At 39.0% G+C, this 25,146-nt stretch overlaps 1 protein-coding gene across 2 annotated transcripts in view; it reads right to left on the reverse strand.

Moving 5' to 3' along the window:
* Nucleotides 1-5,467: 5,467 nt before the first annotated feature.
* st3gal3a (ST3 beta-galactoside alpha-2,3-sialyltransferase 3a) overlaps nucleotides 5,468-25,146 on the reverse strand; it is a 38,503-nt gene continuing 18,824 nt past the window's right edge. The window contains exons 5-11 of one of the 2 annotated variants that reach the window (XM_069679574.1): nucleotides 23,958-24,021; nucleotides 20,551-20,646; nucleotides 19,439-19,625; nucleotides 18,411-18,425; nucleotides 12,930-13,076; nucleotides 12,413-12,559; nucleotides 5,468-8,521 (exon numbers count right to left, since the gene is read on the reverse strand). In XM_069679574.1, the coding sequence (XP_069535675.1) occupies nucleotides 8,417-8,521; nucleotides 12,413-12,559; nucleotides 12,930-13,076; nucleotides 18,411-18,425; nucleotides 19,439-19,625; nucleotides 20,551-20,646; nucleotides 23,958-24,021 (761 nt within the window). In that variant the 3' untranslated portion in view covers nucleotides 5,468-8,416. The remainder of the gene's footprint in view (nucleotides 8,522-12,412; nucleotides 12,560-12,929; nucleotides 13,077-18,410; nucleotides 18,426-19,438; nucleotides 19,626-20,550; nucleotides 20,647-23,957; nucleotides 24,022-25,146) is intronic. The other variant, XM_069679575.1, reaches the window with a different exon arrangement.

The following is a 25,146-nucleotide window of genomic DNA, read 5'->3' on the forward strand; positions in this document are numbered from 1 at the left end:
ATTCTGACAAAAAAAACCTGATGATCAGCATGTGTCTGAAAGCCGAACATTACCCCGCAATCAGCGCACAGCCCGAGGTCAGGGCCCGCCACTGCTCATGCCATACCTCCCAGGATCTCAGTGGGACCCTGCTCCTGCTATCAAGCAGTCTCACAATAGCTCTGAAGGACCCGATACCTTAATGCCGCTTTGTTCAAGCCTTTTGTCAGTGACTCCATTGGCCCCCTGGGGTCCAGTTAAAGTGCAGGGAGTGACATGGGGTCACTGTTATCCTGGGTGGTCATGCATGGTTTGAACAGTGTCCTGCTGGGGGCAGCATGCAGGCTGTGGGCAAGACGTCTGCCCAGGTTTACATTCCTGTGCTCATTGAGGATGTTGGATGTTGTATGCTAAAAGACTAGAGTGCAGAGTTTGAGTCCAGGCTTCACCCAACTTTCATGACATCCTGAAGCTCCTGTCAGCTGAATACACTTGAAAAAGAACTCAATCAAACATCTAGCCCTGGTCACAGGTTCTGCTTTTGCCTTCTCCGCCTTTGGGAGAAGACGCTGGAATTTCAATTGGGCTCTGCTCAGGTGATGATAGTTAATCCAGGTACATTCATTCAAAAAACAGTAAGCACAAATGTATTTATTAAATTCAACCAGGACAAGCTATCGAGGTGGATAAAGAAGCATATTGAATAGAGGAGAACTTGATGCACAGGAGTGAATTTAGTGGAAGCTAGCTAGCAAATAGTGTAAGAAGGAACAGAAGCATATAGGGAAAAATAATACTAGCTTCTATGAATATCATAGTATATCTTCACTGTTTTCTTTTTCATGTTGTGAGTCCAAAATGTCCCATGAACGCCCAGGCAGTCAGAATGGACTATTGGACTTTTCTGTGCATCACACCTAATTGAACTTAAATTTTGGTGCATATAGTAATAAGTCATACATTTCGAAAGAACATATACTCCGACTTCTCAGACATAGGTGTGGATAAACACCGATGCATCATGCCATCAGCCACATTAATGCACTTTTAAAAAGTCAACCATCCTGCTAGATTATAACAGTGTGAGGAGAATACGTGTAAAAGGATGTTAAATAATTGCTCTGGTGGACATGTATGAGATCAACTCAAACTTGTATGAAGCATAAAGATACTTGGTGGAGTGTTAATACAAGAACATTTTCCTATTTTTGTTTCAAACTTCTCTTCAGTCCTTCTCTTTGATTCTTACTTGTACAGGTGTTCTAAGCTGGTGCAGCAAACCTGCTTTATAACTTCACAAACTTGATCACGCCTAAACATGTAACTTTTGGGATTTTATCTAATTAAAAATTCATGTAATGGTCATCTCTTTAACCTTGGTGGAACACAGGAGCACAAAAAGTAAACCCCAGGAAGAATATATGAACTCCACACAGGAACCAGACAGATTGTTCAAACACAGAGATGAGTGTTGAGTGAGGAGACAGTGGTCACCAAAGTACCACCTCCTAAACTGCACTATAACTTCATTACATTGTAGCAAGGGTTCCTCTTTTATTCACCTCAGTGTGACATTACATAGTGAAGAAAAAGAGTTTGCAAGGACCCCACTGATATGATTTTTATGACAGGTAAAGACAGATGCATGGATTCCGTCTGCAGGAGCCCCCACATGTGCCGCTGTGGAGTGGAGTGCAGGTTTGCACAGGGGAGTGTGCTGCGGCCTTACCAAGTGCAGATGCACTGTCAGTGGGAATAAAGGAGCACGCAACCTGAGCCTGTACAGCCACACTCTGCCCCAGAATGGATCTCAGCCTGCCTCCAGATCCAGGATTAATTAAAACAAAATGCTGGTCTGAGACGCTCGGCCTGGGTCAGGTTCCACACATGAAAGGAGAGCGAACGAGACGGAACTTCTGGTGTAAACGGAGCCGAGCTGGCCATCGTAGCTGGTATGTGGACGCTGTCCCTCTGTGTCCTCACCATTCCCATGTTGTCATCTCCAGGCCACCTACATAGTAGTGAGGAGCTTCTGTTTGTGTGCACTCACCCAGTGACCCCCCCCTAAAACACACAGCCTGAGAACACGTCCAGGTCAAGGATCCTCTTTTAATAGTGGCCACCTGCTCCTTCTGTCCATAGCAAAGCTGTTTGTGATCTCACACTTTCCAAATCTGTTTAGTATTTACTGCAGTGCTACAGTACACAACCACGCTGAACTGTAATAACACACTCTGTATGTGTGCATGTCTGATGTCACATTTTTAGCATATTTCACCTGTGACAGGGTTTGTTTGTTGTTGTCTGATAGAAATCCTATAAAACATGTCATCGCTTGTACACATGGTTTTAAGGCTACATTACACACAATGTTTAGCATATCATAGAAAACAACCAGCAAACTAGGAAAAAGTCAACTCTTTACACCCTGCCACCCACAAAGAACATATTGTGAAGTAGCATACACTGATATCTATATTGTAACAATGGTCAATGGTATGTTGCTGTGTGTACATTTGTATGTTTCTGTGTTCTTTTCCTGTGAAAAATGACTCCTTCTAAGTGTGTGTTTTGTTAAAGGGGACACTTTCTGTGATGAGTCAAAAATGACTCTCCCTTTCTAGTCTCTCGTCCCTTTGAGCCTATTCTGAGGGTTATGTGCCTAAATCTATTATTGTTTCATTGTATGAATGGGTCAGTGCATTGGTAAGCTCTAACCTTATGTACGTTTTGTGACTGTAAACAGTTGTTCCCTTCATCATCTGGACTGAACATTTGTTTTTGCAGAACTTGTATCTATATATCTACTTGAACCTATATCCTCTAAAGCTTGCGATGTCTTTGGGCTGTCTTGTTTATATACAATCATTTAAATGTTAGGATTTATTGTGATCATCAGTCAATAATCAGACATTTTAATCTAAAGCATAACTTAATATTGTTAAGGTATATTTGTTGTCATTATTATACCAACCTATTTGTTTGCTCATATCTTTTTGTTGTTTCTTAATGATTTCATCTTATTTGAACTATTTTATTGTAGGTCTTTCTGTGAAGTGCTGCCTTTTTTGGCTGAACAGTGAGGCACTTTCTTTTGACATGGCACACCAGAGAAATAACTGAGTGCCTCTCTGGTTAGCTCAGGTCTGACACAGGTGTGACTCTGGTCTTTGGCAGGAATCAGCTTTTTTTCTTTCTCCTTTGCACACCATCCCTAGATCAAGGCCTGGTAGGCAGAATAATGACATTTACACGGATTTCTCTCCATTCATCGAGTCAAACGCATTACTGAATTTTGATGGTTAACATTAACTGAAATAGTCAAAGGTTTGCTCCAAACATTTTCGCTCTGCACTGAGATAAGTACGACAGAGCTACTGTATGAAGGCTCATACTGCCTGTAGCAACAGCAGCTCAATCATTTTATGTGCGTGTTGAATCAAGTCAATCTGCTGGTTGTGACAGGGTTGTCCTGAAATACCTAACAATCTCAGAGCAGTCATGCAAAAACACATATATAATGATAATAAATAGTGTCAAGGAAAATTGCAGAAGGTTCACGCAAGTTGGATTTTCTAATTTAGTTTTAATTTCCAACAATGTACAGGGAGACCTTTTTGTTCCCCCTCTGCTTACATTCTTTAGCGATTACTCACTGTTGTCAATATAACCTTTAAAGGTGCAAATCTCTGTAGATGATTTCTGTTAATACTAAATCTTTAGTGTTTCAAACAGTTTGTCCCCCAACAAGAAGTAGCCTACAGCCATCTAGCCAATAATGAAAATATAATGTACTGATGAACACATCTTGCATGTTCTTATCTAAAAGCATAATTATATATAGATATTTGTATGTAAAGGAATTATGAAAGGAGTCATTTATATTTGCAATTAACGTCATGTTTGGGGTTTACTTTGAAAAGTCAGGGTCTACAGTCGGGCTAGCTGCTTTCTGAAGCTGTACTTGCTCTGCACTTAATGTTCATCTGGCAATCGATCCGATACCTGCTAATTGATTACCGTGAAAAATCAATAATGAACAAACTCAGTTTGGTCTTTACCAACTCCTGAGAGGAATATTTGGCATTTTAGCTGCTTAATCCTCTTCTTAGTTCGCCAGCTCTTCGTCTGTCTGTCTGCTGTTTCTACAAGGGCACGTATTGTCCAGTGGATTTATCATAGCTTTTTCACTGGAAACAGCTGCTGGGTACCAGGTTGATGAGAGCAGAATATGTAAGCTAAAAGTGGGCATTTTTACTAATACTATGCTCTAAAGTGTGGTTGTTATAAATAATTTAAAAAAAAAAGCCATTTGTTTACATGTACCTACTCAAATTTAGTTTTTATATTTTATATTGCACAGCTCCTTCTCTCTCCAGCCTGCAGCAAATCCAGTCAAGAAATGACAAAACGAAGTGTGTAACATCCAATGATATCAACATAAACAGTGAAGGGAGGCAGTTCCTGGTCTTCTCTGGCAGACAAGAGGGTTAGAACTGTAACTGTAAGGTTTAATGATTGTTTCGAGGAAGGGATTTTTGTTCAATGCCTTTTCTAATCTCACCTCTCATTCCCGTCACCTACAGGGTATAAAATATCTGAATGAAAAAAGAGAGAGTCCTGAACTGAACCCTGTTGTACACCGGTCACATAAAAACTCTAAGTTCTTAAAACTATACACACACTAACTTGATAAAATCTGCTGCATTGTTTTATCAGACACACTGAGGGAGAGAGGCTTTAGCCAGGTCAAAAGTGTGTGTGTGAGAGAGGCAGAGGGGGAGGGAGGGAGGGAGAGAGGGACAGTGAGACATATTAATAGTTTGGGTAATATAAGGTCCTTTTAAGTAACTTCATTTGATCTCACTGTTCAGCACCACACAAAGAAGAGCAGCACAGCAGCAGGTTATTTTGGACATGATTTTACCTGTAACCTCTCCGTGGCCTCTTCTCTTGAACAGTTGAGAACAAAGGCTGGTTTCCATATTAAAGGGATTTTATTTGAAACTAAGGAACAGATAAAAGGCTAAGTTACGGGCAGAGCAGTGTAGTAAGCAGTAATCTTCAAAAGGAATAATTCCAAGTTGTCAGGAAGATCTCAGGACCACTTTTACTCAAACGCTGTGGAGAAGGTTTGACCCTGCAAGACAGTAAGCTGTATAAAGTTAAATCTGACTTCAAGGTCAACTGAATGACTATTAACAGATTACTGGATTGAAGTATTATCAAAAGCCAGAGGAAAAAATGTTCATATTGAAAGTAGCATTTTGTTCACACCAGAAGATATGTGGTACTTTTTGAACACCGGAAAATAACTCAATTAAAACTATGTTTATTTGATAAAAAATGTGTCATTTCACATGTCTATGGAGCATTGGGAAGAGAAATAATATAATTATATTTGTATGTTCATGAAAAATAATATTCACTTTGCAACTTCTTAAAAAAACAGACAAGTTGAAAATGCAGCATCCAGAAGTCTTTATTTTTCAATGAATTCCTGTGCACGGCCTACAATAAATATATGAATACTTTGGCATGAGAATCTGACCAGCATCAAGTCAACGAACACCTTCAGTGAGGTGAGCACAAACTTTTGCAGGCCAGAGTATATAAAGCAACACAAACAACCATACAGACTTCACGACACAGTTGATCTTAAATAAAATGATAGATTTATAAAGCTCTGATTATGTCTTTGATAGTAACACTGATCATAAGTGATGTCAGAGGGCCTGAGATAGCAGCCTGTAACAGACTGAGTGGAGTGATTGAGGGACATGCTTTGGTGTTCGACTGAGACACAAACAATGTGTTCAGCTTCTGGGCATTCATTAGAAAAGAGTGAGCGATCAGCTTAATAAAAGGAGGAGGTGATCTTTGAAAGCAAAACCAGCATAACACTTGCCCACACTTTCCATTCACAATAATAATAATAAAAAAAAAAAAAATCATTCAATAAACCACAACCACCCAACACACTAGGCAGAAAAAAATCAATGTTTCTACTTCCCACGGGACCTTCATCTTCAAGTATAGCTTAACTTATCTAGGCTCAGTAGTGTAAGCCAGTTTAAAGGTGCCCTGTGATACTTCTTTATTGATAAACTAAAGTTATTTTTTGTTGCTGCCTAGTAAAACACAATGTTTTTGTCCTTCATCTCCAACAAACAACTTGAACACATTTTCGCCTTCATAAAAAAAAAAAATCCTTATGGGTGTTGGAACTCTTGTATGAGGAATACAAAAGACATTCTGACATGCTAGTCTCTTAGTCGAGTGTTGTCAGGCGGCCAAATTCCAGTGACGCACAACACAGGATCAAACAAGAAATTAAGTTGCCTTATTTTATTTTAACATCCTCTTTAGGGTCAGAACTTTATCAAGCTGTCATACAGTCTGATCTTGGTGTTAGGGTTTTGTTTGTTAATCTCGGATGGAGTTACCTTAAATAACAGTATGGTCTTTACTTAAAAATCATACCAAATTTGGCAGAGAGTTGATAATCTCTCAACTATCTTTAAGTTGAATATATTTATCTGCACATAGCTTATATGCTAAAATACATTGTGATAGGTTCTTGGATTATATGCAGCGGCACCTCTCCAGGTTTCAGATGATGGGCTTGTTGCCACAGAAACATGTAGAGACTAACTTTACTCTGGCTTTAAAGAAGTAAAAACCCCGGCATTTCAACAATCAATTCCGCCATGTATGAAAAACAGGGTCCATGAGGGATTTAACACACTGCTACCTGATATGATGTAGCTATAAGTCATGCAAGAGATTCATGTCATATTAGACAGATACACTTGTGATTTCCAGGTGTTTGAAGTGTTGCATATATGCTCTAACTTAACGTTCTAATAACTGTTCTTTGCGTGGCATGGGCACATAATGTTCAATGGACTGACAACACTAGTTTATCTTTGAATTTACCAAAGCATTGAATCATCTGTTGTTCATTCTGTCGAACTGGACGTTTCCAATACAGAAATGTTTTCCATTAGAGAGCACACTAATCTGGAAAACCCCAGAGCCTTTTGTGCTTGTTTCCTCTACTCAATGTCGGTCCAGCACAAAAGTGCATTCAACAGTATAACCCAAGGTCACATTAACAAAAAGATCTTTAGGACTTAGTGGGGTAACTTCTTAACTACACTTGATGCAGCTGTGCCGAATTCTGGTTACACCACAAACATGTCACAGTAGTTGAGCTGGACATGTTTCAGAAGCAGAGTTTGTTCTTTGAAAGACACATTTTATATTGTTTTTTTGTTTTGTTTTCAAACCCTTTTTTGTGTTTCAGAGAAGATTAAAAATGTTTGCACCTCTCTGTGATTTGTAACACTTATCTGTTTTTATATTTTGCTGGTATAATTTACTGTACCAGAAGCCTGTAGTATTGGCAGACTTAAAAGGAAAAGAGACAGCTCCAAAGAACAAAAAGATTTACTGTTACTCATTGTACATTGAGTCAAACATGAAATGTATCATTAATGTTAGTGTAAATGAAGTGTCAAGAACTATAGACATTCAGACATCCACAAGTGAATGTAATGCTTCAGAGATGTGAGCTGCTCTGGCTACATTGAGAGAAATGTGACTCAGCCACATCCAGTGGATACTGGGGGTAACACTGTAAATGATCATATCTTTCTGATTCACAAGAACGAACATGATGTGATTCTTATTGCAAATTAGTGCAGTGAGCTGTATTGTGTATTTAGTGTGATATTCATGCTGCTGATGAGGAAACCCTTGTGTTCCACAGCTTTCCAGCTTCATACTGAATCTGACACACTCAACTACACAAGCCATGATGATTGCCATGTTGTTCTAATGATAAGGTTAATGCTCAGATGTCAGAGACAGGTCCAGGACGGCTGAGTTATGCATCATCTAGTTTGCACCCTGATTTACACAGAAATTGAGATAGAAATGTATATAACAACTTTAAGTATGATGCAGATTACATTCAGATGGTTGGGCAGAAGGACACTTGGAGAGGTATTGTTGGCACAGGCTCAATAGTTAACCCAACATCTTCATCAGCTCCTTCTCTCTCCAGCCTGCAGCAAGTCCAGTTGGAGGGCAGCCTGGTTTAGGTGCTGGTTTGATCCCCAACACTGCTCTTGTACCCTAAAAAATGTCACCGTATCAATGTAGAAGACCCTGCGACAAGGGCAAGCTAAATACTGCGATACACTGCAGAGGCCATTTGCTTACAATGTGTCAATATGCACCACTAAGGCAGTTTGTCCTCCTTGGTATAGGCCTCATATACTCACAGTCTCTGCCTTGACCAACATGAGTAACAGCTGCTGCTGTTTTGGAACGAGGCCAACAGAGCCTTGAGTTTCCCTCTTCAGGTGCTGGAACAGGTGGAGGTGAGCACAGTGCTGCATTCAGGAGCCTTAAACGTGAGCGTAGGCTATCAGCATCCTGCACTACATATCCCATTGGTCATGTCCTGGATAACTCCAGCCCTCACCAGCTTCATCAGGAACTCTTTCTCTTTAGATATGTTGTGAGTCCAGGACTGCAGAAGAGACAGAGACACACAGGGTAGGAGGCAGGTTTTGGAGGTTTAGTGTAGACAGTGCAGTACACACAACAATGGGATTTCCACATTTCATGCCTTTCACATCAAAATGTCTTTAAAGACATAATAGATTTTTATGTAAATAATTGTCTGTTAAGTCATTATCTATCGCCGAATGAGGTAACACAATGGTGACTGAGCCTATGGCCCACTGATGAAAGCCTTTGCATTTGCACTATATAGTATTATTACAGACTGGGTGACTGTGCCGACACTAGGGCTGGGTATCTATAAGGATTTCTCCATTTGATTCGATTCTGATTCACAAGGTCCCGATTCGATTCAATTTCCTATCCGATTCCATTTGATATCGATTTTAGTAAGGGGTATTTCAGTTACGATATCAGAGCACCTATAACCTGGTGCATTATCAAAAAGAAGAATTGACCCCAAAGAAGTTACATCATGTACTTTCAACACACTTGTCAACACAATATTAACAATTTTGTGAATTAGACAGCTGACTTTTTATCCAGTTTCAGATTTTTAGTCCATCATTTTTGTACATCTGGCTCATGGTTTAGATTAAACGAACTGGGCTTCAACTTGCGCAAGATTTGGCTGTGAGATTTTGACTGTGTTTCGGGGGGATGCTGCATTCAGGTGCGCTCAGAAACGTGAGTGATTGGACACATTTTTACACATATTTTTAAAGATCGATCTTGGGATTTATTAATCGATACTGGTTCATTTAAATGAGAATCGATTAAAATCTGAGAAATCAATTTTTTAAACCCAGCCCTAGGCGACACTCGTGGAAAAAATCACAAGCGGCGCCCAGTTAGCGACGCGTTTTCTGTCACCCAGAAGTGGTTGGTCTGCCAGAGAGGGTAGGCAGAGCTAAGCGGCTGCTTTTCCGCTCTCTGCAAGTGTTGCGAGTAAACAGTTATCTACTATGGCTGAACAAGAAAAGATCGATCACTACAGATACAACTTCAAAAATAAGTGAAAATCCAAAGAAAAAGAAACAAATTCGACACTCAGATGAAGACAAACAGTCTAAAAAGGAATACGACTGTCAGCGAGGAAACTCAAGAGTTACAGCCGTAACAAAGGGAGCCAACCATAGACGTCTGGTTTTCTGGGACGTATGCGCCTGCAATTGCCTTTTATCTTTGAGATTATCACTTAAAAAAAAAAACAGAATTCACTTTTCCAAAACATTGACACACATTATTCTGGGTCTGAGTTTCTTTTCCTAAAGGAGACAGGGCTCAGGATGATGATGTTGGTTGGTCAGTCTGTCTCCCTAACACTGTTCCAGGACCAATTTCTGAAATGGGAGGCATTCTAGGCTGGGGCGGTAGTAACAACAATTACATTCACTCTTGTTAGTGTAACAAAGTAAGTTTACCATTTTTATCTCAAGCACCTCACTGCAAAACACTGCAGTGCTCCAGAAAGTTGCAGCAGTGAATTAATTAAATAAGAGAGTCAATGGAGATTAACTTCAATTAAGGGTGGCTGCTTTCAGGTGACATCAAAAACTCATCTGCACCTGGCTTAACATTTGATTTTTGTCTGTGTACTTTATGAAGATAATGACATCTGATCACAGGCCTTGACATTTAAACCTGGTATCAGTACTGTAAGACAACACTTCCTGTCCAGTTTCTCCTTGCATTCAGATTAGATCTCAATATTCAAGGTGAGAGTCACGTGGCAGCCGCAGAACGCTGAAGGCATCTATAGTTTATTTTTCAGTAACCTTCCTAACTAGGCTTATGTCACTTGCACTGTAAGCAGGTATTCAGATGAAATGTCAATATCTGAGCCTTGCCAAGGTTCTAAACACTATCTATATGTTGTAAGTCAAATACTTACATGTGCTGGCTAACATTTACCATGTGTTTAAATGACTGCCTTTAATTTATATAAAATTACACAAAATTGTGGCCATTACATGTAAAAAAAACACATATGTTAATTTCCGTAAACGTGTACATTTAAAAAAACAAGAATAAAAAAGCTAATAAACATCATGTTGTTGGTCACATTATTACATAACACCAGCTACATGTTAAAATAATCAGCTTGTGTAAAATAATAGAGGACTGCAGACACAAGCAAATATGTTGTCTGTCTAAATACATTGCAGGGGGTGGGGCCAAGAACTTCTGAGCATCTGTGAACTGAAACACAAGTCTGTCACAGCTGGTTAAAAAAGGATGAAGGGGATTGCATGTCTGTCTCAATAACCAGGTTCAAGAGTGATTTATCAGCTGGCTGGCGAATGTGGGACTGGGAAGTGGAATAGCAACTTAAACAGGGATAAGTAGTGCGTTGTGACAGGGCTGCTTTCGAAAACACGAATCCAATTAGATTCCTACACTTGAGATTTTGTACACATCTCAGGCCACAACTATGCATTCTGGGTAAATCCTGCATAGACTTCTGTGAGGCATTAATCATAGAAAGGTCACAGTAAACTGTTCAAGTGCAATGTAAACATGGAAAACTCACAATAAGGATGTAGGTGGACAGGTTGGTCAGAATGCGAACAAATATGATAGAGAGAGACAGAGTGCCATGTACTTTAGCCACTTAAAAGAGTCATACATATAAAAAAAAATACATTTCAGTTTAAGTGAACGCTGTATTTACTTTATTTTTGTCATCCCTTTACACTGGCATCAGACAGCCCTTTCCCTTACCTGCACATGTGGTTCAAGTTAATGGAACAGCTGGTTCAGTCAGCAGTTTATAGAAGAGACAATAAGTAAAAGAAAATACAATATTATGGAAATGACGAAATGCTGTTAACGGTGGAGACTACAGACTTCAATGAACCAGAGAACATACAGGAAGTACAGAGAGAGAAAACAGAGACAAGGGAAAACTCTTGTGGTTGCTTGGTGAGCTGTTTCACACATTTATTTGTTTAGCGCTTGCTATCCTGATAGTTGGGCACCATAATGCTCTATAGCAAGAGTCTAGATGGATTATTCGGCGTTGGTTTTGCATAATTGGTGCAGACGTGGCGCTGTTTTAGTGTTAGTGATGTTTACATTCAGCGGAGCTAGCCACTGCTATCTAACACCATTATGACTCTACAGAACTTGGTGTAATCTATAAGCTAATCAGAACACTCTTTGTTTCAACAGTCCAGGAAAACACAAGCACCTCCATATATCTTCATACCTTCAGAAAAGTGGAGTTTGATTTCAGTCTGTGCCAGCAGCAGCACTTTCTGACCCAGACAGCTGACACACAGCATAACACATTGCACAGCATGCATAGGAAAATCCTCTAGTCCCCACCGTGAACGGCACTTCGCTATTTCCATAATATTGTATTTTCTTTTGTTTGTTTTCTCTTCTACTAAACGCTGACTCGAACAGCTACTCTGATACAGTGTGCTGCATGCGTAGGTATACATTACGTAGCTTAGAGTAACTGCAGATAGATTCTCTCAGCACCAGGATTGTCTTCTTCTACGTGCTAATGAATTCTCCTTCACATCTTTCCTTGACCTCATAATGCTCAATGCCAAGAGCACGACAGATAAGCCTTGCACACGTCATTGAAATACTCTAGCCAGAATGAGCTGATCTGGGTTGGAAATATGATTCAATTGCCAAACAACAGCAGGGTATGCTGTTGTATCGACCCACATCGACCTGTGATTATGTCTAACACTGCCGGTGTGTGGGATTACATAGAAAACAATGGCACACGTTAAACCCTGGTTGTGTTTGTTGCCTCTCTCTTTTTTTTTTTTTTTTACAGAAAGTGAAAGAAAAGGTTGAATATATGTCAATTTAGCGTGTTAACTGGGATCAGTTTTAGAACTTATTGTGGTGTCTCATTAATCAGGTTCTTAGTTACCTCTTTGATGGCTGACATCCTGATCTTCTCATAGTAGTGTAGAGGGGCATAGGGGGTGCTCATGTTGTAGCCAAATCCAACCACAGATACTTCATCGCAGTTATGAAGGGCCATTGTTATGGCAACTGCCCCCAGGGTGGGGATATTCTGAAAAATAGACAGAAAAAAAAAGTTTGTATGAAACAGGTAACCGAGCTCTGACCCATTTCCCAGAAGATATCTACTATAAAGTTTACATGTGAGTTGACAGCAGAGGTTCCTTAAAAACACGTTTCTATTTATTGCACCTTAATGGTAACACTGTTTATTTTCAGATTGTTTTCAGGCTCTGTGTAGATGCTGGGCTCCCTGCAGCATCTGCTGTGTGTTCTAAGAGGCCTTCATTATGCAAACAGACAGCTGCCAGAGTTCCTGACCATTAACTCACCGCTGTGTGTGAAAAAACTCACTGTTCCTACTTCTTCTCTACCTAGAACTGACCAGAAAATGACTGCTAGGAAAACAACAGGTCTCTCACCCCTCTGCCCATCTGTCCATTGTTGTGAGGAAGGCCAATTAGCTTGAAAGAGGCCTCCTGGATGAAGTACGGGTTAAGGATGCGCATGTCGCTGGGCTCCCTTGGAACTTGCTTGGCCACCGACTTCCAGAACCCATCGGTGCTGTGCTGAAAGACAAAGAGTGAGGAAAAGAAACAGGGTGGTTAATGTGACCCTCACACTGAACAAAACGTACACAAAAAGACCTAAACAATTCTGCGATAGTGGTGGCTCCCCAGTGAGGGTCTAACTAATGTTATCAAATCCTATTTGTACACCGTTTCCTATCTGGATGAGATATGCTTATATCAGCCAACATGCTTGCCTTGATAATTTGTTGATTGCTTTTCAGTTTTACTGCTGTAACAGAATGCAAAAAAATGATTTCTTAAAGTAACATAATTGAGACAGCTTGGTGATAAGAGACAGCTTGGTGATAATGTAAGATGAACACTAAACATCGTGGAGGAAGCTCAGAAACATAATCTCCCCGTAGCTATGATTACTTTGGATGCTGAGAAGGCTTTTGATGAAGTCCTTTGGCCTTATCTATTTGAGACTCTATCAAACTTTGGCCTTCATTCTACGTTCATAAAATGGATGAAAACAACTTATAAACAACCAAATGCCAGAATTAAAGTTAATGGGGTAATGTCTAATATGTTTAAAGTTTTGAAAGGCACCAGACAGGGGGACCCATTATCCCCATTGATTTTTGCACTATGCATTGAACCATTGGCAGAATATATTAGGATGGAACAAAAAATAAAGGGTATAGAAATAGCAGGAGAAAATCATAAATTGTTGATGTAGGCAGATGGTATAATAATTTATTTATCCAAGCCTGAGCAGTCAATTGAAGAACTAATGAAGGTAATTGAAGAATTCGGAGCTATTTCAGGGTATACATTGAATGTCACTAAATCAGAAGTAATGGTTATGGGTTGTAGAATGTGTGATGAAATCAAGCATAAATATGCATTTCACTGGGATGTGGAAAGGATTAAATATCTTGAAATATATATAACAAAGAATCTGGATCATTTCTATGCAAGAAATTTTGGAGAATTAATAAGTCAAACAAATGGTCTATAATTCCATTTTCCCTTTGGGAAAGAGTTAAAATTATACAGATGAATATCTTACCCAGATTTGTGTTCCTTTTCAAAGCGCTCCCAATATACATTGAATCTAACTTGTTCAAAAAATGGGATTCTATTATAATGAAATTAATTTGGAATGGTAGGAAACCAAGATTAAAAATGATTTTTTTAATTTTTTTTTTAATTGCCAAAAGAAATGGCCAAACCTGCAAGCCAAATACGAAGTATCAAAGTGTGGATGCTAGAAAGCTCACAAATAAGATGGAGAGAAACTGAATTAAATTGTGGAGATATTCCTTTCACAGTTTTACCTTTCTCCAAATATAAAAAATCATATGTTGAAAGTTTAGACAATAGGTGGGTAGTAGCTACACTCAGAGTTTGGAGGGAAATCTGTCAAAATCAAAAATTGAATGAAGATTTAATATATCTGAAAGAAATAGCAACTGATCCAGACTTCCCACCCAATAAAACAGATGGAATTTTTAGAATGTGGGCTTCTAAAGGTTTGTGTAAATTTAGACAAATGTTTGGAGATAAAGTAATGCAATCTTTTGAGCAGCTGTCAGCACAATATGGTCTACCCAATTCTCATTTATTTAGATTTTTTCAAGTGAGAAGCTATCTTTTTGATGTTTTAAAAAAGAGACCAATTCAAGAAGTAAATCCATTGATAAAACATTTACTTAAGATGTGTGAATGTGGGGTTGAAACAAAATTCTTAACTAAGATGGCTACATGAATTCAGGTTAGCTATCACAACAAAGAAATGTATGTTAATATTAAAAAGAAATGGGAAAACGAGCTCTCATGCAGTATATCTACGGCTGATTGGGAAATAATGTGTAAAAATATTCATGAAACAACTAATTCAAATTATTGGAAAGAATACTCATGGAAGGTATTAACTCGTTATTTTAAGACACCACAATTCAAAGTATGTATAAAGAAAACACAACCTCGAGATGTTGGAGAGAATGCGGCGAGCAGACAGCAAACCACACTCACATATTTTGGTCCTGTAAAGTGATAAGTGGCTTCTGGGAAAAATCTATTGGAGAATTGTCCAACATCCTTGGCATTTCTTTAAATAAAAACCCGCTAGCTCTGTTACTTGGGAAAACACCAGAAGTGATCGATAAGAAAGACTCTCACTTGTTTTTAATAATTAGGGTAGCAATAATTAAACAGGAACTGGTTAAAAGATAACTTAACCAATGATAAATGGAAGGATCTCGTGGAGGAGATATATGAAATGGAAAGAATTACCATGAGAGTTAGAAATCAAGTGCGTGTTTTTGAAGAAAGATGGGAAAAATGGTTGAGATATATAACAGATGATGTTCCTAATGATGTTTGATTAGATGACAGCTGAAATAATGTGACTGATAGCATAGAAGTGTTTTCTCTTTCTATACCATTCACATGAATGTGTATGCGGCTATGTTTGGGTACACACACACTCGTGTGTGAGCATGTACGATTTTGTTGGTATCATGGGTATTAAAATCTGTGTGTGCTTATGATATACCTAGTTGTATAAAGTATCCTTTAACTTAAATCTATATCTGTTGTTGTTGTTTTTTGTTAAGTTTCTTAACGTATTATCATTATTTATTTACTACCCTTGTTTCTTTATGTTTTGTATAGGTATTTATGTATTTTCTCTTTTTTGTTAAATAATTCCTAAAAATGAAAAAAAAAAAAAAAAAAAAAGTGACATAATTAAGCTTGATTATTGTATCCCTTATAAAGTAATGTTAATGCTGGATTATTATCATTTATCACCTGGTGGGATGGAATGCAAAGTAGGCAGGAGTGGAAAATATGAAGGTGCTTAAGCTTCCCGGTGAAAGCAATACCCTGAGCGGAGGCTTGGGGGGAGAGGTCAACACCATTAAAACACTGATGAAAAACAAGCGGAGCAAACAAAGCCAGTCAGAGAAGGAAGCCCCTGTATCAGTGTACCTGGGGCCATTACACTAATTATGAGCCGCCTGGCCAGCAGACCTGATGGCTCTTTATGAACAGTTACTGGGATACCTGCCTCTGAGTTTGCTCACGTATGTTGGAGTGTGGGGCAGGGAGAAACCCAACAGCAATGATATGAGCTATTAGCGTACTAGCATAGCACTGTTACCCTGTTAGAGAAGATTACCCTCTGATCCGTTATGAGGAGCTTAAAGTCTGACTAAGACCATTTTGCTCTTCTTTCAGAGCTTGAAACACAACACCTCTGCTCTGCTGGCAGCACTGGGAGGACAAAACAGTTTCTGGGGAACCCATGCACTAGGCAGACAGGATCAAATGACGAGTAATTGTCACATTGCTTTCATGACAGTATCAGTGAGTGTGTTTACATGCATTTACTCCAGATCAAAAGGACATCAAGCAACCTTGGTGGACAATAAATCAGTCCAGACATCACAAAGTGGAGCTGCAATAGTATCCAATTTCATTTACTTATAGCCTCGTTCATCTGCAAGGTGTAACCTGATGCATCACAGGAACTGAACCTTATGAGAAATCAGTACAAATGTCTTTCCTGTGTATGCACTGTATTTTTCCAAAGAGTGACGTTTACGATATATCTACATAACAGAATTGACAGTCTACAGCAACACCAGTTTTTCTGTGGGGTGTACTTACTTTTTATGAGTTCTGTCTGCACAGAAATGTCAGACTGATGAACACTGACATCTTTGGTCCTACCAGCATTGCTATAGGCAACAATGAGACCAACTAAGATAGAAAAAAATCATGACCACATAATTTGTTTACCTGTGAAACACTGTATGTTGTCCAATATCGAGTCAACAATTTCTTATCTTTGGGACATTGTAAGTCAATGGACTGGGTTCAATTACTTAAAATTGACTGCATGGTGCTCACCTTACTTTCCCACTTTTTGTTTACAGTGAAATGTCTCAACAACTATTGGAAGAGTTGCCATGAAACTTGGTTCACAGATCAAAGATTCATTTTAATAACCTTGGTTATCCCTAGTGTCTGTCTGAGAGGGCTGCAAGCGAGCTAAAGGGTCTTATGTTATCATTAAAAATATGAGTGTGTGTGTGTGTCTATTGACTGGTGTGTCGTCTGCCATACCTACGCTAGTGGAGGGAATTTGATCTTCTGTCCTGAAGTGTTGTTGTAAAGGAAGCCACTCTTATCAGTGTGGAAGTCCTTTAACACCATTACTGTTTATTCAACCTAACTGTATGGCAGTGTCAAATATCCCCCCTGTACAGCCTTTACACATTATCAAAAAAAAAGAAGCTTTTCATACAGAAAACCCCCAATAACCTAATGGTGCCAGCATGTTGTTGTCCCAGTGTGATTTCTGATAATATGCTGGTGTTCCAGGATAAAAAAGAGGCAGGACATGTAAACAACAGCAGCGGCATCACACACACAGCCCTGTCCTGTCCTCCCATGTTTGACTATGTTTACATGCACAAGTTATTCTGTTTTTTTTCCTCCAACAAGTTAATATTCCTTATTCCTTATAGTATTTACAATGTTTATTGATTTTAAATATGAAGTTCCCTGTAAACTACTTCTGGCAGATGTTGTCATATTTACAGAAATGTGTATTACATGCAGTGCCCCAGAGAAAATTTGGAATATTGAAATATACTAAATGTGGAAAATAAGTGTGTACTTTAATGTATCTACCGACATGACTGATATGGCTGAAAAACGCTCAGGTGCTAACTGCCATACTTAGAACTCTAACTGAGTTCAAATCACCAAAGACGCATGTAATTGTCCAGTGTAATCAGGCTCCAAGCAACAAGGCATGAACCTTTTCACAGTAAAGGGTAAGGTTGTAATGATGCAGCCACTACAGAGTACAGACTGGCTGTGCTTCCACCTGTTAGTGGAGCTGAAATGTGATCCAGGACAGGGACCACCCTGGTGATTGCTACATGAAGGCCTGGTTTGCTTCTCTGCCTACAAAGCTGCAGCAGAATATTGGCTGCTTTCTGATGTGTATCAAGGCTGAAGCCTCACACTCCCCTACTCAGTCCCTTCTGTGTAAGAGTTGCATAGGAATGTATGCTGTGCTGACTGTGTTTTTATCTTAGTTGTAGCTAGTGTCTGCAAGTCTGCGTCTGTCCACAAAGTAAATACTGTTTGTGAGACCAAAGAAGCACCAACAGCTCACCGACAATCAGCTCTGACAACAACCTTTGAAGATAAGAGGAACGTTTGTAATTGTTGTCCTACAAGACAAAGGATCAGTTCTTCAACAGAGTTATGAGCAAGACAGCTGTCCAAAGTAGAAGGCAATACTTGCTTTAATTCTGCTTTCAAAATTCATTAGAATGTCTGTTAGCTCATGGCCCCATTTACCTTCCCGCCAGGTATCTGGAAAAGAGGGGGAGTACAAAAGAAATATGTCTTATATCCAAGATGAAGAGAATAAAATGTGAGTCTTACAGGTTAAACATGGTCTGTTTCTTTTGTTTGAGTGGCTGTTACAACCTCAGAGAATGCAGCCATGTCCTTGAGTTAAAGATACCAGTTGTAACAGTACCTGCAGTGTGCTATGTAAAGCTTTAAGAATAGATCATTCACACACTCACATTCACAAATTAACACACCAATAAAGCTGACATGAGCAGCCTGAACCCCATATAGTCAAGAAGCAGCATGTGAATAGGGTACTTTGAGGGTATTTTTAACCCCTTTAACATATTTTGGGGTGTAATGACTTATAGGTAAGAAAAGTTTTGGAACTGGTCCAGTAGATGGTGTAAGCTGGCAGCCACTTAACAGGTTGTGATTCCTGGAACGTAATCATTGTTGGACCCTGTACCCAATAAAAGTACATCCACGTACAGAGCTTGTTTTTGCCATTAACTGGCTGAGGTTGTTACCCTAAGCATCTGTCAAGCTACTTTTTATTTTCTGTTGTCAAACACAAAAAAACCCTCCTTTCTCGATCTCTGACTCAACTGTCTGTGACCCTGTCGTCTGCCTACCTGCATACATAACATACATACATACATACATACTGTGATATTAAAGATTTGCAAGTGTTTTTCAATATACAAATACAAATTGTGTGTAAAAATAGAAGGGTTGGAAAGATCAAATCAAATTTTATTTGTATAGCGCCATCTTATATTACGTTATCTCAAGACACTTTACAAAAAGAGCAGGTCTAGACCGTACTCTTTATGTTATTTAGAGAGAGACCCAACATGAATCCACCAAGAGTAACACTTAGCAACATTGGCCAGTTGTCACAGTCCAGTTAGACACACTGAGGGCATGAGTTAATATAACTAATAATCATGTCACCTTCATGTCAACTTTCAGCCTACAGCTGCATTCGCTGGTACAGTGGCAAAATAAACAGTTTTCAGCTGCCTTACCAGCCTCTGGTTGAAGACCATGTGTCGAAGCCAATTGAAGTCCTGAGCTTTGAAGGCAGAGAGGACAAACAAAGACTGAGCCTCGTAGCGTTCCATCCTCTGGATGGCCCCCTCTGGATAGGTGATCCTCATGGTTGTCTTTGAGCCCACATCTTTCTCAAAGCCTTTCACTGGGGCCTCATTTAACCTGCAACACACAGGTACACAATCCATCAGCAAAAAATGCATTTTTCTAAATAATAATGAGAGGTTTACATTTTTAATTTTAATCATTAATTGTACAAAAAGTCCAAACTGTCTTTTATACTATGTTATGGTTATCCTTGCTTGCATAGGTTGTCTGTTTTGTATTGCTTATTATAACAATGTTTTAATGGTGCCTTCTTGGCCAGGTCTCCCAAAATAAGATTTAAATATCAATGAGATTTATTAGGTTTGGTAAAGAAAGAACTATGATTTTTGTATTGATAAATGGGCAGTAATGAGGCATAAGGTAGAACATGTAATGGAAACAAAATGAATCAAAATAAATCTTTTTTGAGAGTTCTTTATATTCCTTCTCCTTCATAATACACATAAAGTAGATTGTGCTCAGGACTCATCTCTTGGTCTTCTATTTGTTAGTCACATTTTTGTCAGACCAGCCGAGCATTTGTCCTCATTATAGTTAAGCTACAGAACATCTAATGAAAATTGCTGAAAGCCCAAAGGTGTGTTGACAAGAAATCAAGAGAATATGCAATAAATATACTCAAAATGTATCAAACATATAGGATGGAGTAGAAATGGAGTCTGATTATAATGGAAACATTTAACATAATGTTGGTGTTCAGATGAAACATCTGATGGGTGATCTAAGTGATGCTGACCATGAAATGTTTTTTCGCGCTAAACAGGGTTGTTTGAGTATCTTAGACGATCTCTGCTATATACAATCATAACAGTCTACACAGTCTACAAATACAGATGTGAAAACCATAAAACATGCAGTGAGTGACAGTTTGGTGTAACTAAACCTTTCTATTGAATATAATAAGGATCTATTTATTCTTTGTTAGTAAAAGGGTTAGTGACATGTGTGACATCTTTACAGTACTTCTGTCATAATATACCTGATCACCACGTCAAACTCATCAATCCTTTGTCCCAGAGACTTGTTGACGAGGATTCCTCCATTTCCTACGATGATGCACGTCTTGCAGCTCAAACTGTAACACAGAGATGCATCATTATGATGAGCTATCGCTTTACTCAAGTCAAATATCCCATGTTTACATGAAGGAGAGTATGTCATACTTTTCTTTTCTCATAAAACTGCCCTAGAAATAAAAAAGGTGTGTTAAAGTAAATGTTTGCTTCCAAGGCTTTGACCAGTTGAGGTGAGGTTAGAACTGTAATAAAATAATAATAATAATAATAAAAATTAATATATGTTAAATCCAAAATGTGTACGAAAGGTGTCACAAGTGCCCCTTTCTTTTTAACACAGTTATTGAAGATGACCTCAAGACAGATTTACAGCTGATATTCACTGCCTTAAAATGTTATTGTATCCTTCTCTAACTGGTACATTTAAGTAAACCTGTCCAATGGGTGGAATTGTTCTTTTGTTTTCACGATATACAGTAGTTTTTTCCAGGAAAATGGAAATGGAAATGGAAAAACCAATGGATCTTTAGTCAATGTATTAAACAACTTTCAAAAACCATCTGGTAGCATCACTGTTCAGTTTATCGTTATTTACAGATTCTACATAGAAATGTAGAATCTGTAAGCAGGGATGTGGATTTCCAGGACAGCAAGTGTTCTGGTTTCCATTTGTAGTACGCTTGTAGTCCAAGTCATAATGACCAATCATGTATCAGCAGGCTGCAGTGTATGCATTTTTACTTTTTGCAAATCTGCATCATGATGTTGAAATTTCGGCAAAGGTAAGACCTGTTAATTAAAGTCAATCACAAGAAAAACTAGTTCTTTTTCTGTAAACAATGAAGCACGCAGAAAAGAAAGTCGTTTATCGCTAACCGCCGGCTACATGCCCTGGCATGTTCACAGGTGTCCCCAGAGGCTATATCATCGTCAGACGATAGCCGATGGGATCCGAGATTGCTGTTCAGTTATGCTGATTAGTGTGAGTGGTTCCAAAACAATCCACGCCAGAAGGGAAGTACTTTCTTTAGTGCACTTTTATATTCATTCATTCTTCCTTGTAATCATTGAGATTTAAGAGATCTGAGAACTACCAATGCTAAGTTAGAGGAAAGTCCTGACTAAAGCACTAACAGCTGAAGTAGGAAAGTTAACACAAGACAAGGGGCATTATTTATTAAATGTTATGATATAAATGTATTGTTGGCCCGATACAACATGGGTCCTGTGTTAAGTGTGCTCTGTTTAACTTGTGGTGGAAAAATAAACACGTTCCTAATTGTCTTAGCTTGGCTGATGAAAGGTCAGTACACAGTGTCTTTGAAACTGATGAGGCCCATATAAAGACTTTCACCCAGAGTGGAAATAAACAACAAACCTACTTCAATAATTCATTAATATTGGAGTTTCAGATGGACAGACTTTGTGGAGTGGATTCAAGGTCTCCAACTTTGTATTGCAAGCCCAGTGACCCACATGTCCTAAGTTTATCCCTGTGGGGCCTGAGCAAAAGGGAATTTATTTTTAACATCTTTTTAAGGTGTTTGTGTAAACCACAGTCACAGTGGGGCGGCTCAGGTTAAAACATAGATAATAATCCTTAAAAAGTTTACCAATAAACTCCCATGGTTCAAACATGACTGCACAACGATATAAAAAACTTGATCAAACGATCACAAACAAAATAATCCTAGTAAACTTAGCTGGCTAGCTAAAAAGCGATCTCGGATCCCATTGGCCATAGTCTGGCGATAATATAGCCTCTGGGGACACCTGTAAACATGCTGGGTAACGTGTAGCCGGAGGTTAGCGATAAACGACTTCCTTTTCCATGTACTGCATTGTTTACGAAAAAAAAATTTTTTCTTGTGATTTACTTTAATTAAAGGGGTTTACCTTTACCGAAAATTCAACATCATGATAGTAATGGTAAACAAAATGTACTTATATAGCGCTTTTCTTCTGACCACTCAAAGCTGCTTTCACACTACATGTCACATTCACCCATTCACACACTGATGGCAAAGGACTAAGTGCCATCTCCAATCTATGCCCATTCATACCCAATGGCTATGCCACCGGGAGCAATTTGGGGTTCAGTGTCTTGCCCAATGACACTTCGACATGTAACTGAAGCAGTCAGGGATTGAACCCCCAACCTTCTGATTGAGATTGGATCAATCATTTCTGATGCATTCGAGGAATTCAGGAAATATGAATGCTGAGCGGCTTTCGTGACACCGCGTCAAGGAATTCAACTCAAGTTGAATTTTAGATCTAGAACGGATTGTAAGCTGTTAGCATGCAAATGTCTGTTTATAGAGATTGATAAGAAGCTAAATCATCGTCAGATAGCTGCTGATGGGAGCCGGGATGTCATTACGGCGCAGGACAATCCGCCTGCTTTTGCAGTCTACACAGACTGTTTTTCCTGAATACGCCGCAGCCTGCTAATACCTGATTGGTCAATATTACTCATGACTACAAGCATACTACAAACGGAAACCAGAACACTTGCAGTCCCAGAAATCCATGTCCCTGCCTACAGATTCTACATTTCTAAGTAAAATCTGTAAATGGAGATTAGCTAAGCAGTAGCAAAGATACACACATTTGTGACATTAAAAGGGGGTTTATGTCACGGAGAGGAGGAAATAGCCCCCCCAAAATATTTAGTAAGTTCATAGGTCCACCAAACAAAAAGTTAGCTGAGCCTCAGCTCGACGAAGTGCAGCCAAAGCACAACGTCCTTAGTACAGCCTAGCACCCCAATGTGCTTTGAATGAATGACCAAATTATAACAAACGTTCCCCCTGCTTTTGCTCTCCTCACAGTTGATACGTGATTGGTCAATATTACTCAGACTACAAGCGTAGTTCGAACAGAACACTTGCCTTCCTGGAAATCCATGTCCCTGCCTACAGATTCCACATTTCTATGTAGAATCTGTAAATAGAGATTAGCTCCATAGTAGATCATGGAAAACTCACCCTTCAAAGAGAGGCAATTTTTTTCCGAATTAGGCGCCCTAATCCCAAAAGCGTCTAATGATGAACAGGATGTGAAAGCATGTTTTTAAGATGATGGTAGCAGTTTCTCTAATGTTTATGGTGACATAAAAGTCGGATCATAAGTTGATGGAAAACACCCTGTGGCACAACCCTGATATAAGCAAGAAACAATTGACTGAACAAGGGTTTTGTGTTTCATTTGAATTGACTCACATTAAAGTTCACACACTGGCCTGCACCTCACTGTATTTAAAGGTACCATGAGAATAATTTGTAAAACTTTTGTCAATAAGTTCATAGTTTTTGTAAATGCACAAAAATGAAAAAAAGAGGATATTGTGATGACGGCTCTAACTTACCTGTCAAGTTCTTCCCCTAGTCCATACTTCTTAGTCGCTGCTAAAAGAATATCTATGATCCTCTCTGCAGATAAGAGAGAGATAAAGAGGCAGAAAGAGAAGACAGTGAGGGAGATGCTGATGAAAGTAAAACAAAACTTTCCTCCAGACTAGGAGCCAACAGCTGGGTGGGCTGAAATGTCTTCCTGTTAAAATGTTACACAACCATTTGTTATTAGTGACCAAGCATGGTAGGGGCCAATAGACCCTTTACTAGCTTCTCAAGAGACTCTGGATAGTAAGAAATGGTCAGCTGAAGGAACAGCATTTATAGACAAAAACTCTCTTTCTGATGAGAGCCAACTGAGAAGGAGATGTTATGCCACAGTCTAGTTATCAGCTCAGACTCATCAGGCTTTGAGCTATGATAAGTCAGCACTAGGCTTATAAAATACTAACAACACACCAAAAATCCATTCAACCAACTCACTCAAGGAGTTCAATTGTCCTTCTGGTGTACCCAGAAAGCAATGTGTAATCAAAATAGACTAAATCTGCACCATAAAAGCTCAATCCAACACAAGGTCATACCTTTTTGTTATTGTATTATGTGTAATGTCTAGGGTGCATCAGAAGGCCCAAACAGGGCAACTCTCGCTTAATATGACAACCTGTAAAACGTGCTCCATTATGTAATGGCTGTGTTAAAAGTCTGTCTCTGCAGTATAAAAGAAAAACAAACCACTCTCGTCAGTGTTTTATCTTTAATTTCCACCCTTTTGTGACAACTGTTTTTTTTTCATTACTAAAGGTGCGTAAAAAAAGTGAATTGAATTTTTCAAGTAACAAAATGACATGAAATGTAGCAGCGGATGACCAAAATTGAAAGAAAATCTGTTTCCTCTTTGGGTTCTGGTTTTAGCCAGATTGCAACCTCTTTGTGACTTATTATTTACAGTGAAACTGAGACTTGTAAAGTGTCTCGAGATAACTTTGGTTATGATTTGGCATTATACAAATAAAATTTGATTGAATGATTGATTGATTGACTTAACAGAAACAGTTAAACAGCGGTCCTCAGCTGAAACAGAGCACAGGTACCTTGTTTCTATCAAATGTGTCCATTCAGAAAACACTCTTTAAACCTGGCCAAATGTGACAGCTAACTTTGTTGAGGCATTCTGGGGCCCTGAGAGTGCATGCATTTGTG

Source organism: Semicossyphus pulcher, unplaced genomic scaffold (assembly GCF_022749685.1).
Source record: "Semicossyphus pulcher isolate SPU_LCO1_2020_fin unplaced genomic scaffold, fSemPul1.0.p SCAF_4, whole genome shotgun sequence".
In the NCBI taxonomy this organism is placed as follows: domain Eukaryota; kingdom Metazoa; phylum Chordata; class Actinopteri; order Labriformes; family Labridae; genus Semicossyphus; species Semicossyphus pulcher.